The sequence below is a fragment of the Parasteatoda tepidariorum genome, chromosome 1, assembly GCF_043381705.1.
Source record: "Parasteatoda tepidariorum isolate YZ-2023 chromosome 1, CAS_Ptep_4.0, whole genome shotgun sequence".
Lineage (NCBI taxonomy): Eukaryota > Metazoa > Arthropoda > Arachnida > Araneae > Theridiidae > Parasteatoda > Parasteatoda tepidariorum.
Genome location: NC_092204.1, coordinates 8,215,284 through 8,237,309, shown reverse-complemented (window position 1 = coordinate 8,237,309; position 22,026 = coordinate 8,215,284). Strand labels below are relative to the sequence as shown.

General features: G+C 27.4%; 1 protein-coding gene across 2 annotated transcripts in view; it reads right to left on the bottom strand.

The window, feature by feature from the left end:
- Positions 1 to 22,026, bottom strand: part of LOC107440180 (ftz transcription factor 1) — a 190,270-nt gene that overhangs the window by 97,106 nt on the left and 71,138 nt on the right. For both annotated transcript variants that reach the window (XR_006225056.2, XM_016053025.4), the window contains exon 2: positions 8,394 to 8,723. Coding sequence is in view for 1 of the 2 variants with exons in the window: in XM_016053025.4 (XP_015908511.1) it covers positions 8,394 to 8,723 (330 nt within the window). In the remaining variant the exon portion in view is untranslated. The remainder of the gene's footprint in view (positions 1 to 8,393; positions 8,724 to 22,026) is intronic.

Below are 22,026 nucleotides of genomic sequence, written 5' to 3'. Positions count from 1 at the left end.
TATGAATGAGCCCTAATGTGAAGATCCGAACATTAGATCAAAAGTTATGAAGGGTTGTCCGTTCCCCCCCCCCCTTATTTTTTTTCTTCTTTCCCACACTGTACATATGCTTACGTTAAAAAAAAAAAAAAACTCATGGGGGGTACCATTTTATTTATCTTTTAAGTTATAACACTACTTTAATGAAGTTTTATTTTTATATAGAAATTACTAGCATCTATAGAAATTACTGCTTTCATAGTACTCATAAGATAACATATCATTTTCTAATTAATAAATTAATTTTCTATTTCTAATTATTAAATTATACATTAATTTTCTAATTATTCTCTAATAATTTGAACTTATATTGAATTTTTTCCCCTTTATTTCTATCCTACAAAGGGAAAAAACTACAATAAGTACAAACGAAATGTTAAACTATTCATAATTCTTAAGGACCAGACAAATATAGTACGAAATTATTTCTACACATTAAAAAAGGTGTATTGGGAGCGCAGCTGGACAAGATATTGATACGTCGCGAAATATCGACATTTTAAAAACATCGCGATACACCGTGAATACCTTCTGTGACTCTTAAGGTCGAATATACGATAATTATCGTCAAATAGGATAATTATCGCAATCAACATCAACAACTATAAAACTCAAATACGATAATGTTGTGAGCACTACTGATGATGTTAATCCTACATTAAATATCGCGAATATTATCGGCAATATTAATATTAAAAATAATTACGTAGTGAGCATTATCGAAAACGATAATTATCAGCTATGATATTATCGTGAATTTTGATATATTTTCTTTGGACAAGGAAAATATTGATCTATGTAAAATAAGATAAACTGAAAAAAATGTCGCGATATAATGAAATACCGATACTTCAGCACGATATTTCGCGATATTAAAATTTCAAATTAAAAGGCATACATTGCAAACAGTTAAACCTTAAAAAAGAAAGCAGTAACAAAAAAAAGAGCAATTAAAAATAGTGGGTCACGGCTATATCAAACCCACATACTTTCAACTGACAAGTTTTTAACATTCTTTCCCACTTAACAAAACAACAAACGCGAAGGAGAAAGAAAAAGATTGATTGATGAAGAATTATTTTTTATGCTTTCTTGTGTTTGCTATTCAACGACTAAAATGGCTAATTTCATTCAATGAAAAGGTCATACACACCCGCTAACTTTAAATAAAATCGATCCTTCGCATTTGTACCTTTTACAAGCGCTTATATTTTAAAAGTTGTTCTGTAATATCACACATAAAGTTGAGCTATAAAATGCACTAAAGCCTTGCGTGCTTTTACACAAATTTTAAGATACGAACATGTATAATATTTTTTCAGCATACATTTTAAATTTCATAAATGCAATCACGTAGCATGAGTTAGGTTGATACTGATAGTGCTTTTTATTCGAAATTTTTTTAAAAAGAATATTGCCCTGAAATATCAGTTTGATCCCTACATTTTTAACCTACTAAAGACCCGCGGCCCTTTTATTAAAATCTATAAGACTAAGTATATTATATATCTATAAGACTACATATACATAGCATAACGCATTGTCAGCATTAATGTCTTATAAAATAAAACCAGGAATCATGCGTTCAGTTGATATTGCAGGATCTTTTCCATACTAATACTTAATATTTACTTTTAATTTGTTTATTTTTATTTTTCTATGTTCTGTAAGATCAACTTGATATCGACATTATTAACCCACTAACGCCTTACCTTAAAATGTATGCTAAGACCACACTTTTTACCATTAAATTTTTTTAAACATTTCAAATTTTATATATATATATTCCGATATCAAGCACACTAGCGCATTGCAACCCTTTACATAAAATATATGATAAAACCTCCAAACATTATTTTTACAACATAAATTATTTCTAAAAATATTTGTTCATTTAAAATTTCATAAATTACATCGCATATTGAGCGTTTGGTTGATACTGCGAGGTTTTTTTTTAATATTTTAATTAAAATAATAAAAAAAAATTATGTTGTTCTGAAATATCGACTTGAAAAGTTCAACAACGCCTGAAGGGTTTTTTCAGGAATGATTCTTAAAAGTCCATTATAAGATCACAGAACTTAAGAACTATATTTTCGAAATTAATTATTTCAATGTGTTTATTTATTTTAAATTTTATAAAAAGGGGCACTTATCAAATGTTTAGTTAAGTATCAGCACTTTTTTTTTTTTTTTTTTTTTTTTTTTTTTTTTTTTTTTTNAAAAGAACTATTTTTTTTTTTTTTTTTTTTTAAATCTTGTCCTGAAATATCAATTTGAGCGTTTAAATATTAACACACAAACGTCTTGTGTCCTGTTTCAGGAATGCTTCAAAAAATGAATTAGATCGCAAGATTAACTTATTTCTTAAAAAAAAAAATTTTAGGAAGCACGTCATTTAATTTAAATTTTATATTAAAAAAAAAGAGAGAGAGAGTATGTAGAAATTCTGGTATTTTTGAGGACAATGGGAAATAATTGTGATCGAGTTATTACGATTACTGGTTATCCATTGGTCAAATGCTTTTTCTTTCTGGATTGACTCCGTTAAACATTTCAATATCATGGGTTGCAAAAACTGTCTCATTTGATGTTTGTCGTCGGATTGGTTTTCAAATCCTGCCTATGTACGTGTTTCAAGACGTCACAAAATACTTTTCCTTCTTCACCATTCATATTTATATTGAAATCACCGTCAAGACAGTAATTATACTTTAATAATAAAAAGAATATAAAAATACTTTGAATTATTATTATGTAAATATACGTTAAAAACCCCTGCTGTGAAAAGAAAAGCAGCAGCGGTCGCCATAGCAACGCATGCAATGATGACGCATGCGCACTGTTTACGATTACTCCTGACCACAGTTGAAAAGTGTGTGGACGCCATCAAATCCTAACCAAGACCCATTTTCATTTTGCCAATGGGTTAAATGTTAACATGTATAAATCGCTTTTTTTTTTTTTTTTTTNTTTTTTTTTTTTTTTTTTTTTTTTTTTTTTTTTTTTTTTTTTTTTAGCGAAAGTGAAAACAATTTGTTGAAACTAGTAACTATTGACATACAATTTTCAATACTTCACGTACATTAAGTAAAAATAGCTTTCATTACATTTCATTTCACGTACATCAGCTTTATTAAAACAAAACTAAAATTCGTCATATTTGAGATTAAATATTGCAATATTTGAAGAAAAAAAGGGGAAGCAGCTTCCTCATTTTCGCTGTTTTTAAAAAATTAACAAACAAAAAAAAAAAAAAAAAAAAAAAAAAAAAAAAAAAAACAATCTTTTATTTATTCCTTTATCACGCAGAAAACAGTTGATTGAGCATGAAAGTGAAAGGAGAGGGGGGAAACCATATCACGAGGGGGGGAAAATGAGTGAGGAAATCAGTTTATAAAAAGAGAGTAAAAGTTTAAAAAGTGAGAGTTATCTTTTTAACAGTGACCTAGTCGAAAAGAGCGAGAGAAAGCGGTAACAGAATTAAAAAAAGAGAGTCGCACTATCTCGTTGCATTTTGCCAACGGGGTCACTAGGTCAGATGATTTCGAAGTGAAAAATTAGGTCGCCGGTTGTTGCTAAAGCTGTTCTGGGCGGATCACAGGGACTGCGCGTAAATGGCAAACACTTTAAAAACGCTGATTTCGATCGACTTTAATGTCGTAAAAATTCGCTGGCGTGGGAAATGACACTAAAAAAGGAAGCCAGAAATTGTAACAGCTTAAAAAAAAGAGTTGTATTAAAGATAGCTTTTATCTGCATTGAAATAACTTAATAATAAAAGTGGGACTAGTTCTAATTTAGATACCAAAGAATATTTTTTTCTCTTTTAATTGCACCATTTAATTTATTTATATTCTAAAACAAGACTTCAATTGATTTTTAAGTAGTAAAATTTATGGGTGAGTTAAACGGAGTAAAAACGTGCTTTGAAGCCTAAAAATATTCAAAAATAATTGGCTAGCAAAAGCATGAATAAAAGTAAATATATTAAAAAATAACGGGCTAGCAAAAGCATGAATGAAATAAAAATATAAAATAAACACATAAAAAAAAGCAAGCGATAATTTTTAAGACCAAATGAGACATTTTTAGAACAGAGATATTGCAATATTTTCCAGTTATGATTGACATTAAACATACTTGAAATGTTATGTATTATGTTTACTCATAATTACGAATATTGAGAGCCATTTTATTCATCAAAGATAGTTAAAATATTTTTTTTAAATTAATTTAAAAAGAAAGTTCTGAATAAAAATAAACAACATTTTAGAACGAAACAATGTTTTGAACTGATTTCTATAAATAAGGTTCACTTCCTTATGTATTAGTAATACTTATTTAAATATTCTAACAAGCAATAATCTATACAAAAATTCTATTTCAATAGTGATTTTTTTTTTAGGAATTAAGACTCAATTTTAGGAAATTTTCTAATATGTACAAAAACCAGGATAATTATAATTAAATCAAGAGAAACTGGAGTAATCCAGTACAGCTGGCAGCTATGTGTGTTACAGGTGTCTACATTGGAATAATTTATAATAAAAATAGGACTGGTTCTAATTCGAATACCAAAAATTAAACTTATTAAAATACAAATAAATTAACGATACTTAATTTGTGTATTTTTATATAAACTTACTGCCTTAAAAGTTATAAAGTTTGTTGGCATGTTAAAAAAAAACAAACAAAAACAAACAAAAAACAAGAGAGTTGGATTAAATTTATCTATTATATCCACATAAATACGAATATAATTATTTATAAGAATTACATTAAATATTTAATTTACAATAAAAGTATGACTAGTCTTAATTTAAATACCAAATAAACTTACTAAAAATTCAAATAAATTTGAAATGTTTAATTTGTGTATTCTATTATAGATTTTTTTCGACTGCCTGACGATTCCACTACTAGGTAATATGTAGTAAAATTTACAAGCGAGTAAATTACATAATAAAAGAAACAAAATAAGCTGCATCAGAGATATCGATTTCATTTACATTGGCGTGATTTTAAGTGAAGTATGATGTCATCTTTATTTAACATCGTGCCGATGTAGACCACGAGCTCATTTCAATACGAAAGGATAAATTTATGAAAGATCAAAACAAAGTTGTGTAATTTAATTTGCGTTCTCGTAGATAAAATTTTCCATTACTTTTAATGCAGTAATGAATTGCATAGTTTTTAATGTAGTAATGTAATGTATTTGATGAATTGTAACAAAAAAAAAAGGAAACCGGTCATAGCAGTATTTAAAATATGCAGTCGGATAAAAGTATGACTAATTCTATCTTAAATATGTTCTTTCTTTTCTTTTCTTTTTATCGATATTTATTTTGTAAAAATTGAAAGCGTGTAAAATAACACTAAAAAATGAAAGCTAGAGATGGTAGAAATAATCCTTATTTGAGTTATTTTTAATTTTTGATTATCAATTCATTTAAAAAAAATTTTTTTTTGATGATTGAGTAATTGGGACTAATACGTTTTTATTAAATAACCTACTGCGTAGGAATTTACTTAAAAATTTTTTTTCAATTATTTAGATTAAAAATCTGTTTACTTTTCATCAGACGACGATACTTTTTTTTAAAAAAAATAAAAAACATTCACCTTTCTTAATTAAATTGAAATTTTTGTAATCGTTTTCTAGTTTCCGATTTTAAACTTTTGTTTTTTGAAATATGATATAAAATGGACACATTTTAAGCTTTAAATTGCTGCTTATATCAATATTTCTTAAGATGTGTGCAATTTAAACGATACATTTTTCATAGAAATTGAGAATGTGTGTGTAGTGTTTGTTTATATTTCAGAATACATTAATCAACGACACCTAGCGACGAATTCCAACAACTATTCGAATTCAAACATTACTTAAAATGACAATCGAAGACAAAAATAACTGTTTAAAACACAAACGAAAATTTAAAAAAAAAAAAGTGAGAAAGAGAAACAGATATTTTCTTAGCGTAAAATAAAAATAGAATAGCAGAGAATAATAACTTTAACTTCAATCTTCTAAATGATTCTAAAGAAGACGACTTTTTTAAATCCAGATTAAGGTTCATAATTTTTCAAGGAAAACTAATATTATGTAAGCTCTACATCATTTTCGTAAGTTAATTTTACACTCCTTGAAAAAATAAATCATAAAACGTGATTCCAATGTGCAGAAAATCTTTTAAATATAAATATTTACTTTAAACTGATACAGTTGCTAGTAATTCTAGATTGTTACTGTGAAATGATATAATATAAAAGCATTTTCTTTATATCTTATCAACGATAAATATTTCATTCATCTAAAAGAACAAAGAAAGAAAGAAAAAACTTGATTCGTAAGCATTTCTGGTAGATTCAAAAAGTTAAATGATATAAAATATATATTAAAGTTTCATTAATCCATTCATACTTTCGCTTTTTTTTTTTTTTTTTTTTTTTTTTCAATTTAACGCCGTTTAAAAGAATAAATATTATTTAACTTTCCTTTTAATATCGTTTTAAGGAATGATTAAAAAAATAACTTTTTCCTTTAACACCTTTTAAAACTTTTCTAACATACACTATAAACTAAGATGATTTTATTTTAAGTATCTTTTTTTTTTTTCTTATGCAGATTGCACATACTGCGTATCTTATATATAAATTTTATTTCAATACGTAGCAGATTTTCTAGAAATAACACTTCAAAATTAAAACCTCAAGAGACGAAATTTCGACGAGTTTTCGTGTCTTAAAATATCACGATGATTGAAATACGTTTATTTCTTTTAATTTCACCAACACTTTTTAAAATTCGGTAGATGAAAGAAGTTAAGTCTATTTATAGACAGAGTATCCGAACTCTGGACCTATTGCCAATTAGAGAACTATGCACCAATTCCCGATTCGAGATTCCCAATATTTTCAATCAAAGAATTCTAAACATATTCCCAAAAAGAGAACTCAAAATTTTAAACACAGTGTCTATGTCTTTTAAAATTATAATGATAAATAAATAAATTAAAGAAAACTATATTTAAGCTAGGAAATCCGTTTAGAAGCCCATAACCATAGGTTATTCTATGGGGAAAAAAGATTATTATATGGATCCAAAAATACCAAATATTCAGGGCATAGTTACGGGGAAACTGTGACAAACAAGTAAATTAAAATAATGATAAGTCTATATAATTATAATTAAGTCTAACTCGAAAAAAAAAAAATTTTTTTTTAAATATTAGTTTGTTAAATAATTTTTTTTATCAGAAACCATTTTAGTAAATGTAATTGCAAATATATTTTTTCACATAATTTAAAATTCATTTGATATTTGAAATTTTTCACAGAAAGAAAAAAGTTTGAGTAATTTTCTAGTTGGTTTAACGACATTTATTTTAAGCATGCAAAATGTTATTGAAAAAATGTGTCTTAAGCAGGTAATAAGGTTAAATAAAAACGTTAGTATAAAACAGCAATTTCAATGGCATGAAAATTACATGGAATTTTTTTTCTTAGTACTAAATTTATTCAAAATTATTCGACTATGTTTTCAATTAGTAATAAATATATAAAAAAAATTAACATATTTAGATTCCTGCTTTCCATTTTGATAAACAAATATCTATGGTGCACATTGCAATTTATACAATATTTCAATATTATCCATTTTTTTCATATTTATCATTTATTTCCTTTCCAATTTCGGAATCTTGCTTCTCATTGTCAAAAATGGGTAGTAATTTGATTCACTATTTCAACATTTTCTTCAATTTTTGTTTAAAATATTTAAAGAAAAAAAAATTAAAATAACAATCTTGCTAACCATTGTGAGAGATAAATCTCTAAAACATTTAGTATAATTTTAATAATTATTTTGGTACTTTTATTTATTTTTTTTAATTTTAGTATCCTGCTTTCTACAGACAAATATATATATATCTGTAATACAAATTATTATTTGATTCAATATTCTTAATTTTCTTTAAAACGATTTCCCCCCTTAATTTTAGAATATTTTAATCAATTGCCATATTTCACTATTTCGGTAATTCATTACATTATTCAAAATTTTCCATTTTTTTAACCATTTTTTCTTTTAAAGTTTAAAATCATGTTTCTTTTCCGTTTAAAAAAAATTAATCGATGCTAATTTCATTTCAATTTCACTCTGCATTTCCATTTTTTTTTAAATAAAAAAAAAAATTTAGAATTTTGTATTTCATTGCAATTTCATTCAGTATTTCAGTTATTCCAGTATTAAGGTTCCAAACAAATTAATTATTTTTGGGTTTCCACGTACTGCATTCATGCGTTATAAAAATAAAAAAAAGAATTAAAAAAAAGTAAAGACTTACCTTCAAGTTTCATTCCAACGTCCAGACATTTTTGAAATCGGCAGAAGGGACATCTTTTCCTTTGACTTTTATCAATGTGACAACTGCGGTCGGCCACGCAGGTGTAAACTTTTTTATTCTGTACCGTTCTCTTGAAAAATCCTTTGCAAGACTCGCACGTGAGCAGACCATAGTGGTATCCGGACACTTTGTCCCCACAAACAGGGCACAGTTCCTCAATACCCTCCTTGGTGTCCGGCAGGTCATGTGAATACTCAACCAGGGGGCCACTGGACTGTTGTTGCGGGGACCCCACTTGCGAGGGCACCACAGAGAGCATGTTGGAGGGCCCTAGCAAAAAAGAAGTATCCATAAGATGCGATGTAGCCATCATTTTCAGGCAGTATTCAATATATATTATATATTTTTATATATAAATCTGAAAGTGTTAGTTTCAGTCTGTTTTGTTCACTGTCAAGCGGGTCTAAGTCGAAAATCCGGGTACATTTTGGTCACTAAAATATATGCACACATCAAATCCCAAGAAGAATGAGAAAGAAAAAAAAAATCACACACGTAAACAGTTGTTAAAAATAGTAATAAAATCCAAAGGCGATGCTGCACACTGAACACTTGTTCATCGTTCTAAGATGGCGAGCGAGTGAGAGATGAAAAAAAAAAATAAACAAAAAGCACACCGAAAAGTAATTAAAGGGGGGAGAGGTGGAAGAAAAAAAATAATTCACTGTCTGTTGCAGTTTTTAATCCAAAAAAGTGAATTCACATAATTGCGAGCGATAGTCGAAAGTCGACCGACTTGCCTGCAAGCTTCCTATAGAAGTGAAAGTCTATTCGACACGTGAGCGACGGAATAGCCACTTTCACCCGCGACCTACTAAACCACGAGGCGGTAGTGGGTCTATGTCAGCACGGGCCCACTGACCCATAAACGGGACGGCCAATCCTGACAAGGGAAAAAGAACTTTTCTACCTGTACGGAAAAGAACGCAACTATCTCTCTCTTGATATTCTCCCCCCTTCTCACACTTATTCCCCCTTACCTTTTCTAAGTTCGGAAGTACGCGATTATCATCACACGCAGAATTATTTGTTTGTTTATGTTTACTTAGATGGGGAAACGATTATATAGAGATTAGTTTTTTTTTTCCCTTTAATAAGTTCTAAATCAAGAGAAGAGAAATGTAACTATACATAAAATTATATGCTATTGATAATAAAATTATTCTATAAATGGAAACATTCTAAGGTTACCATAATTTCAGGTTAACAATTCTAAACAAGTAAATTTATAGATTATTTTGAATGTGAATATTGATAAGAAATAATAGAATATCGTTAGTAAAATTATTTTCTGAATGGAAACATTCTAAAGTTACCATAATTTCAGGTTAACAATTCTTAACAAGTTAGTTTACTGATTATTTTGAACGTGAATATTCATAAGAAATAATAGAATATCGTTAGTAAAATTATTTTATCAATGAAAACATTCTAAGGTTACCATAATTTCAGGTTAACAGTTCTTAACAAGTTAATTTACAGATTATTTGGAACGTGAATATTCATAAGAAATAATAGAATATCGTTAGTAAAATTATTTTATGAATGGAAACATTCTAAGGCTACCATAATTTCAGGTTAACAATTCTTAACAAGTAAATTTATAGATTATTTTGAACGTGAATATTCATAAGAAATAACGAAATATCGTTAGTAAAATTATTTTATTTATAGAAACATAATATTATACCATAACATTGCATACTAAAATCATATTCACGAGAAAAGATATTTAACGAAAAGAAATTACATATTAAAATATAATTATAATTATATGCTAAAAAAAATTTTGTGAATGGAAATATTACACGGTTACCATAGCTTCATGTTGACAATTCTCAACAAATATATTCATGTTGATAATTTTGAAAATGAATATTCATAAGAGATAATAGAATATCGATATGTGATATAGAATATCGATATAATTTTGCATGAATATCGTTACTAAAATTATTTTATTTATAGAAACATAATATTACCATAACATTACATACCAATATCATATTCAAGTGAAGAGATATTTAAAGAAAAAAAAATTACATATTAACATATAATTAGAATTATATGTTAATTATATACAAAAAAAAATTTATGAATGGAAATATTAAACGGTTACCATAGCTTTATGTTGACAATTCTCAACAAATATATTCATGTTGATATTTTTGAAAGTGAATATTCATAAGAAATTAGAGAATATCGTTTAAAATTTACTAAAAATCAATTAATTAATTTTAATTAATTAAAGTTAGTTTATTTAAAGAAACATAATGTTACCATAACATTACCAAAATCGTATTGAAGTGAAAAGGTATTTAACGAAAAGAAATTATTTGTTACCGCTCATAAAATTATTTTATTTAAAAAAACATGACAAGGTTATCTCTTCATGTTGACAATTATCAACAACTATATTCATGTTAATAATTTGGAACATGGATATTCATACGAAACATAATTTTACTATAACATTACATACCAAAATCATATTCAAATGAAGAGATATTTCGCGAAAGGAAATTATATATTTAATTATATGCTAATAAAGTTATTTTATTTAATTGACACATTTTCACCATAACTTCATGTTGATAATTCTCAACATATATATATAATTGTTGATAATTTTGAACATCGATTTTCATACGAAATTATGGAATTATTGTCGCTACTAAAATTATTTTATTTATAAAATCATAATGCTACCTTAAATTCATGTTGATATATCTTTACCGATGCATCCATGCTGATTATTTTTAAAATATATAGTGGAACGAAATTAAATATTGCTAAAAAAATTATTTTATTTGGGGAAGCATTATAATGTTACCATAGAATCACGTTGAGAATTCTTAGCATGCGATCATTGGATCATTTTTGATAGAGACATTTATTTTGATAGTTCCTAACATGGATATTTTCGACAATTCTTCACGGAGATAGTCATGGTGATAATTTTTAGACGCTTTTTCTTCCTAAAACAGAAAAAAATATGAAGTTTTTTTTTTTTTTTAAAGTCTAGGAGTCATGTGCAGAATCGAACCTTGTGAACAGTGTTAAGAAGCGTCCAGGACTAGACAGTGCTGAGTCCAGCCATTCTTGACGAGCTTGGACAGAAATTTACAGATTCCTTCAGTTGCGTGGGAGAGAATAATTTGAAATTTCATAAAGCATTATAGTGCAAGAGAAAGTTTAATAGGATATACCGAATTTGTTTTCTAGCACAGAAGAGTATTAGTACTGTCGTGTAGCATATCGTATATTCACGTTTTTCGCAAAGTTAATACAGAACAAACTTGGTTTTTCACACAGCCTGTGCGGGGCATATGCACATGAGCGAGCAGGATTATAAGATGTGTGAAAATACAGAGATATTGCACTTTCACGTAAATCTCTCGTACGATCACATACGTAGGTTCTGCGCAACGCAGGTACTATAGAACCGATTCGGTTCTCTATACAGAGCTTGGGCAAAACATACTATGAGACATGATGTGCTAATCTCTCATACAGACATATTCTGCACTTCAAGTAAATAGGTTCCGAGCAAGCTCTATAGACAGCAGAGGTTGTGTTGTAGCAACTGCGCTGCGCAAAATGTTCAACTTTCAAGAGAAAACCTCCTATCAGAAAGTTTGAGGTTGTCTACTGCTAAAGAAACAAAAGGAAAAACCATTTCAAATAGGTAGAATTGAACAAATAACGTCTCTCTCCCAAAAACTAATGCGAAACGCTTAACCTCATCTTCTTATTCGAAGTGACTTATCTTCGTAACCGCCAGTACGTGATTCTGGTGTCTGGAGGAGTTCTCGTGAACGCCAGACAGTACATATGCTTTTCATGAGTACTGCAGAAAACAGCGCAGAACATACGAACATGAAAGTGCGAGTTGCTAATTGAAAATGTTAAATATCTCTACTTCCGAAGTGTGGGAGTAAACCCAGTGCATAAATAAATCTTTCAGAGAGAGAAGAAAAAATAGGCTTAATTGATCAATTTTAACTGTTCCATTGATAAAAGAAATTTAAAAGAGCCGAAAACGCAATCGATTTCGTAACTTGATAGTAGTTAATAATTAATCTATACTTATTAACGTGCGACTGTTAACTACACTTGTTAATAATTAACCTATTTTAAACCCTAAAATCACTCAGTTACAACCTAAACCTAATACATGAGTATTAGAACGAAAGTTATTCGGTCTGGGGTTTTCCCTCCTTGCATTCTTTATCCTTCAATTTTAGGCTTTTGTGGAGTAATAAATTAACTTATACTATTAAACTAAATAAAAATTATACTATTAAATAGTTATTTAAACTAATTATTCAGTTGAATTCTTCGAGAGATTTATAACTCATCTGAAATCCAATACAGTGAATCTTGCCGTATTAAATTCAAAAGTTCTTGTACTAGAAAATTTCCTTTATCGACATCAAGCAAACAAAAAAAGAAGAAAACTTTCTCTTGATTTAAGTACTGCAATCGAAATCGAAATACCAGTTATCAACTAATTTTAAAATATCAAATAGAAATCCCCTTTTATTTCAAAATGTGGTTGTAAAATTACCTATTTCCAAACCTGCAAAAATAAAGTAAGAAAAAGAATAAAAATCAATTATATATTTAAAAAAAAGTAAAAATAAATATAATAAATAAATAAATGACAGAACAATTTTAAATTGAACTTCAAAAATTAGAAACTATCCACTTTTCATAAGGAAGGTGAAAGACTATTCTAAATATTTGTAATAATAATATAACTAGACAATAAACAAAGCGAGTCTTAAAGGCGAACATTTTTTAATAAATAAATGTCCCTGACATCTTTCTGATATGATAATGCCTTTTTATTTTGGACATTAATTCCAGTGCAAAATTTCCAAGAGGACTAAATACAGAGAATAAAATAAACTTCAAATTGATAATGTTCTAATTTAAGAACAACTGTTTTTCGACTTGTAATAAAATTTATCTAACTCGTTTATAACGAGAAAGTAGAAAACGAGACCGACTATTTGCAACGTTAAACCAGAATCGCCCGAAATTAATTTAAAAGCTAAAATGAAGAGCAAAGGATTACTGTTAATTTTTATAGATTAAAGGAAACGGTTAATTTTTATAGATTTTATAACGAGAAAGAAGAGAATGAGACAATAGTTAAACCAGAATCGGACAAATTATCAAAAATTAAATAAATCTATAATGTTCAGAACCGAACTAAAAAATGGCTAAAAACTGCTCAATTTTTATATATTTTTTATAACGACATAGTAGAATACGAGACAATCCTTAAACCAGAATAGACCGAAATTATCAAATATAAAAGCTGTAATGTGAAGAATAAAAAAATTTTAAAAACGGAATCATTTTTATAAATTTTAATCTATAATTTATCGAAGTCTTCGAGAATTTGGAAAATGAGACAATTTGTTCGTTAAATCAAGGTGCTCTTTAATCCAGAATAGGCTGTAATTATCAAAAATAAAAGCTATAATGTACAGAAATAAACTAAAAAATGCTTAAAAACATTTTAATTTTTATAGATTTTTATTTTCATTTTCGTTGTAATAACTTTTTTTTTTAATTTGAATTCATGTTTTTTAACACCCAATTCCATTTCTTACGCTATGTACTTTTGTATTTAAATAAAATAGCATTATAATAAGTTTTTCGTGGAATATTAAAATTTTAGATTATCTTAAAGAATACATTTATGGAAAAAAAACTTTCAGCGCTGCGTATGTTATATTTTTAATTAAGTTTTGATGATACCGTATCATTTCATTCCACGATACCTTTAATATGATGTGGGAAATAAAAGCTTTTTCTCACTAGATTAGGACAAAGAGAGCTTAGCTTCTACATAGAGCTTCTATATTTTTTACAAAAAATTAAACCAACAAAATTAGTTTTTAAATTTTCCATGCATGTGTACAATGCGAAAAAAAAAATAGAACACTGAATTATTTTAGATTTTTAATGATCGAAATTGTCGCAGAACGTTACTGAGTTCTTGCAGAAAGAATTTCCCTTTAGAAAGTAAAAAATTTTGGTTTTCTTTTCTGCAAAAATTTTCGTTTTTTTTTTCTTCCCATAAAATTATATTTGAAAGATGCCTTTTTGGCGCATCGAAGGGGAAAGAAATAGTCTTAATTTTTCGATTCCTATTAGAGAAGAATGAAAAATAAAGAATATTGAAGCAAAAAATTTCTTTTCTGCAAAAATGTTGATTGTTTTTTCCGTCCACAATTATACTCAAGAGATACCTTTTTCACGCATCACAGGGGAAGAAATGCTCGTGATTTTTTTTATTCCCTTTTGGGAAAAATAAAATAATTTTGATTTTCTTTTCTTTCACTGATTTTACGATTTTTAATAGGATTACTTCACTGGGTAAATTTTAAAAAATTTCTCTTTTCTCACGGGAGATATTAAATACACGGGGGATAGTTAGCTTTAAAAAATGAGATGAGGTTTGTTTGTCTGAAATGCTTAGTTTTTTTTTTCTTCTAAAAATAATTTTCAACCATAAGAACCCCAGCGATGGCTGACGAATTGTACGCACACAGTGTTGACATGAAATATCCTCAGTGGTAGACAGATCATGGGTTAGAGTCCCCATGCCGTTAGGCTAACCGTGGAAGGTCTTCGTGGTTTTCCACTCCGTGTAACGCAAATGCGGGTTAGTTCCCTCTAGAAAGTCCTCCCCGAAGGCAAATTTCTTCCAGTACTCGATCCCTTGTCTTCTGGATTGGGTTCAAAATTACAAGGCTACGGGATGGAACATTAGTAGTCGTGAAGTCAACAAATGGGGTCGGCTGTTCAACGACAGTTATAAAATAAAAGAAATATGAATATTTTATGATATTCAGAAAACATTCTGATTATTTTATTTCAAGCTCATTTCTTAAAATTTTCTTCAATTCAGAAACGAACCTTGTATTGTTTAACAATATTTTGAGAAAAGCTCCCAAAGAAATGCCATATATTATTATTTTTTTATTATTATAATTATTTCCCGAGGCTAGAGTTACAGAAAGGCCTCTACACCACAAAAGAGCCTTATATTATTAATATCAACAGTTTTTTGATGGTTTAAAATTTTCAATATTTGAAAAAATTAGCCATGTCTTAAAGAGGCCACTGTTAAAAAGCTACAACTAGTCACTGGTCCGTAGCAATTTTTTTTTTTTTAAATTTTGCCCTATTCTTAAAATTTAATCATCAAATTAGAAGTAACATTAGAACTGCGATTATTTAGGATTTTATTAATTTTTTTAAAAAATAAATATGGAATTATGAATATTTTATAATATCCTAAAAATCACTTTATTTCAAGCTCGTTTCTAAAATTTTTCCTTTTTTTAGAAATGAACCTTGTAATACGATATTTTAATAAAAGCCTCAAAAAAATTATATCAATATCAAAATTTTTTTGATCGTTTAATTTTTGAAAACGTAGCCACATCTTAAAAAGTGGTTACTGTTAACATGGTTTTTCAAATCTCTTTTCGATAAGAAAATTAATAATAATAATAATAAAAATACACAAATCAAGTGCTTTACACTTGAAGCTGAACTATAATGTTTAAATATATATGCCGTCTTGATGGGGAGAATTATCTGAACTTTAGAACGAACGAATGACTTAAACATTTTAAAAACCACTAAACTTTTTTTTTAAAAAACCCCAATTTGGCGACATTTTCCCACCCGGATTAAAATCATCAAAATCAAGGAGTTATTCTAATTTTTTGCAAATTTTTATGAGCCCAGATAATTTAGCAATGTAGTAAGTTTTTAAATATTTAAAAAAATCGGATTGCAAACGCTTTCATTTTTTTTCTTCAAAACTGTGGCTTCTCTATTTTGCAGTTTTGTGCCATTTTCAGAATAAGTATAGAGGGCGCTGACTAAAGATAGGTAAAATTTGATTTAACAGTCACGAATAACTATTGCAAACTCACAACGGTTATAAAAAAAAAAAAAAAACATATTATAATAGTAGTTATAAAAATAGCGTAAAAAAAACGTCACTGCTTGCGAAGACAGAGGCTTCGATAAGATTGCTACAACTAGCAGAGGTCTGTCCAGCCAGACATTTTGTGAAAGGTCCTGTTTTTGCAAAATTGTGAAAAAATTATTCATAATTTGTGAATTTTAAATAAGCGTTAAGTCACATTCTTTCAACCAGGGTCATGCTTTTCGTGAATTTGTGCAAATAGGGTCCTGTTATTTGGTATTTAGCCTATACTGCTACACAGAATATTCATTTCGGACGAATAATGGAAACAAAATCACTCACATTTTCAATAATTTCAATTGACATATTTTAAATAACGCAACTTGGTAATGTATCACTTTTAATGTGTTACGCATTAAGTAAACTTAAACAATTCTTTAATTTATAATATTTTATTTAAAAAATTGACAGAAATTTACTTTTATTTGCATAATATTCTATTAATTAATTTTATGAATAAATTTAAATTGATCAATTATTTATTTACAAAAAAAATTATGATTTAATATTAATAAGAATGTGCACACGATGTATGTAAAAGTAGAAATATTTTCTTAGAATAATACTACATTTGGAATTAAACTAGGGGAAACTTATATTGTCTGGAACCGTCTTTCTCCCCCCCCCCAAACACCCGGGAAGGGTTTATTCGATTAACAAAACAGTAATGAAGATAAACAAATTTGTGAAGGGTCCGATTAAAAGATAAAAGGGTCCGTTTTTATAAAAAGATATTTTGTGAAGGGTCCGTTAACGGACTCAAATTTCTTCTAAACAGACCCCTGACTAGTCAGTAGCAATTTTTTTCTTTCCTTTATTTAATTTTGCCTTATACCATTCTAAATTTATTTACCAATTAATAAATAAATACCAATAAATTACCAATAAATTTAGAATTACCGTTAGGACCGTGATAGGATCTGATTATTACCCCCCTAAGAAAGAAAAGAAATTTGAAAAAAGAAGTCTACTCAAGTTAAATCGGTCAACGTAAAATAATAACAAGTACAAAATTCTTTTCAATCAAAGAGAAATGCACGGTTTCGGAAACAATGGCGCCCAGAAGCAAATAAAATTTTAAAAAAAAACGTGCCAAATATCACATTGGCGAACTTTTTCTCGAGTCGAAGAGAAAACAATGATAATAAGACTTTTCTTTAGAATAAGAAAAAGCCACCATTGTAGAGTGTCAAGAAGATAGGAAAAAAAAAACAAAAAAAAAAACTTCATATCTATTCTCTCATTATAAGTCTTTATTTATAAAGATTTTCTTTAAAAAAAATAATAATAATAAATAAGGACCTTGACACGGTTTTTCCAAATGCAGCAGCTGCGACGTTTATTTCTTAGTTCCACTATTTCTCATCCTCAATTAAATAGTTCCAAAAGAGGAAAATGTAAATACAGGTGAAGAGGCAGTGTTCCTGGAATTTCTTATTCATCGTCCTTTTATTGCGCTGGATTTAATTTCCATCTGACAAGCGTGTATATCAGCGCATATGCATACATATTAGAGATTTGAAAACTATGCGCATCGCTTTAGGGGAACCCTTTTTTATTTTCCGAAGAACTTAATAATAGAGAAATGACGTGCATGGGAAGGATCGCATTATCCAAATGAGAAATCTGTCAGAGAATAGAGATAATAAAGATAGGCATTTTGGGAAAGACATATATATTAGTAACGCATTTATAAGATTCAAAATAGAATCAAAAAATTTTCAAACGATATTAAGATCAGGATATTTGCATTATCCATTTAATTAAAGTTGGATAATTGTATTACTCATTTAAATAAATTTGGATAATTGCATTATCCATTTAATTAAATTTGGATAATTGTACTATCCATTTAATTAAATTTGGATAATTTCATTATCCATTTAATTAAATTTGGATAATTGCACTATCCATTTGATTAAATTTGGACAATTGTATTATCCATTTAATTAAATTTGGATAATTGCATTATCCAAAGGAAAATTCTGACTGATTATAGAAATAATAAAGATAGACGTTTTGGGAAAGATATTCATTTTAGTAACGCATTTAGACGATATAAAAATATTAAAGGCAATTAAATCCGGATAATTGCATTATCCTAACAATTAAATTTTGATAATTACATTATACAAATGAGAAATTTGACAGAGCACAGAGATACTAAAGATAGGCGTGTTGGGAAAGACATATATTTTAGTAACGCATTTAGACGATTTAAAATAAAATCTAACACTTTTAAACGTTATTAAAATCTGGACAATTGCATTATCCATTTAATTAAATTTGGATAATTGTATTACCCATTCAATTAAATTTGGATAATTGAATTATCCACTCAATTAAATTCGGATAATTGTATTATCCATTCAATTAAATTTGAATAATTGCATTATCCATTTAATTAAATTTGGATAATTGTATTATCCATTCAATTAAATTTGGATAATTGCATTATCCAAAAGAGAATTCTGACAGATAATAGAAATAATAAGGATAGACTTTTTGAGGAAGAAATACATTCTAGTAACGCATTTAGAAGATTCAAAATAGAATAAAAAACTTTTAAAGGTTATTAAAATCTGGATAAATTGCATTATCCATTTAATTAAATTTGGATAATAGCATTATCCATTCAATTAAATTTGGATTATTGCATTATTCAAAGGAGAATTCTAACTAATAATAGAAATAATAAAGGTTTTGGGGGAAAAAATACATTTTAGTTACGCATTTAGACGATATAAAAATATTTATGGCAATTTAAATCTAGATAATTGCATGATCCAAACAATTAAATTTGGATAATTACATTATCCAAATGAGAAATTTGTCAGAATAGACATAAAGATAAACGTGTTGGGAAAGAAATACATTTTAGTTACACGTTTAGGGGATTTAAAAAATAATCTAGAATAATTAAACTTTATTTAAATCTACATGCATTAATTCAACTCATTTAATAAAATATGAAATATTAAATTCATGTATCTTTACGCAACCAGGGTGACCACAAACAAGCAGAAAAAATTCCCCAATATTTTTCAGGGTGATTTTATTGAATTTTTTGCAATCGATGACATAAATTTTATTATTAATTTTTTGTTATGCCTTATTCCTATACATATAAAATAGGACAAAACAACTAAATGTACTATTATAATTTGTAAAATCTAATTAAAATTACCATAATATCATTTACCATACAAATACATTCATAATAAAAATATCGAACTTAAAAATCAAATTAATTCAACTTTCTTGACTTTCAGGAATAATTCAGTTAAATTTACCTTACATTTCCATAATTTTATTAAAAATGATAAAATTCCTTTACATTTCCTTGATTTTTTTAAAGATTATAAAACTCTTTATTCTCACTAATTTCGAGTTCTGTGGCCACAATGGTAATCCCACGTCGATTTTTTAGTAAAAAAACAGGGCAGAAAATATAAAATATATTTATCTTAATAAAACACTGCTTTATCCTTTTTTTAAAAAAAAAAGCTAAAAATTTTAAAATTAAATATAAATCAATGGAAAAAAAAAAGGATCAAAATATTAAACAGCTTTCAACTACATAAAAAAGTAGAAAATTCAATAAAAATAACACCAGGTCGATTTTAAAAAAAAACTATAATATATATATATAATATTTTGGAAACAATATTTTGGAGACTAAAAATGTCAATTGAAATTACGCAACTGATAATTAAAATTTAGTACAAAAATTTTCGCAAAATAAAATATATGCTAGCATTAAAATAAAAAGTATCAATAGAAAAACACCCAAATTATAGGGATCAATGAGCTCCACATTTGTAAATTGGGTCCTGAGAGTATGCAAATTATTCTTATTCAAATTTCTATTTAGATATCATAAAAAAATTTAGAAATTTTTAAATAAACAATACAAATGTAGAAAAATCACGTTCATTGGTCTTCTAAAAAAAAAAAAAAAAATTTATGATAATTTATTTATTTTTATTTATTCCTGCACTATAATTTCTACAAATAAAAATAAAGTATTCATGTGCCATTAATATTTCCACATTTAAAAATACTAACAAGAAAAAAAAAATGCAATGTAAGTAAAGATGTAAAGAAAAGTGACTTGGCCGCAAAGTCGAATATTCGTCAGCTGAATACCGAAAATTCTTCGGCCGAATAGCAACACTTTAAAAAAAACTAATTATAATAATTAAAAAAAAATCATTAATAAATAGTTTTTTTTTTATAAATAAATTCAGTCATTATTGAAAAATATTCAAAACTAAGCTATATAAAGGGGAAAAAATTATAATAGAAAAAAAAATTATAATCATGTGCCATCCGCATTTAAAATTACTAATTGGAAAAAAAATGCTATGTAAGTAGGAATGCAAAAAATAGTGATTTGGCCGAAAAGCCGAATATCGAATATTCGGCAGCAAAATAGCAGCATTCAGAAAGGAAAAAAAAGGGGAAAAATTAATAAATATGTTTTATTTATAAATAAGTTTAGGTACAGTAGGGAACCGATTATCCGGAACGATCGGGACCATCGCTATTCCGGATAACTGATTTTTCCGGTTTTCTGAATCGTTACAAAAAGCCGTTTTTTTATCGTTAAACCCAACTAAAAAAAGAAATATATATTTGGAAATTATCTTAAAAAGAAGAAAAAACGATGAAGTAATACACTAATGATTATTTCTAAACTGATGGTAAGGTAAACATCCTTCAAAAAAGAAAGAAACAACCTAAAATCTTATGAAGAAAAAAACATCTTTTTAAAAAAAATCGCGGGAAAATTTATCGAATTTCGTTCCGGTTTTTTGGTTTTCCGGTTTTCTGATTTCCGGATAACGGGTTTTGTACTGTACTATAAAATATTAGCTTACTTACAAACAGTACAAGTTTTAAATAACAATTAGTTAAAAACTGACAAAAAGGTGTTGATTTATTTCTCTATTTCAACGTAAACATAATATAGAAACTTTCTCAGTAATTTTACTAATACTTTCTTGCTTCACTATTAACCTTCGGAAGCAGAATTTTTATCATACTAACTTCTTTCATTATATTGTATCGATTTAGGTCAAAATAAGTATCATATGAAGCATTTTAATAATCTGTTATTATGAAGTACAGCACGAATCGCTGATGCATTTTTCTACATGGTGAGTAGCCAAATTAATCAACAAAAAATAAGCACCTTTTAAGCATTTAAATAATATTTTAAGCACTTTAAAAACTATCATAATTAGGCAAGGTTGGAAAGTTTTGGACAATTGATGGTTTTGCTTGGTTTTAACAATTATGTCCAAAAAAAAACGTTTTGTACTTGACAATTGTCACAATTTTTGATACGCTACGTTTTTGATACGTTTTCATACGCTACGGACGGACGATGCGCCGAAATCAATGTGAACAGTGTCTTTCTGCATAATTCGTAGCGAAAATCCACATGGTAAAGAAAAAATCTCAATTTGAAAAAGGGAAAATTAAGCACTTTTTAAAAACACCCAATGAAAAAAGCACCTTTAAGGGCTTTTAAAAAAACGA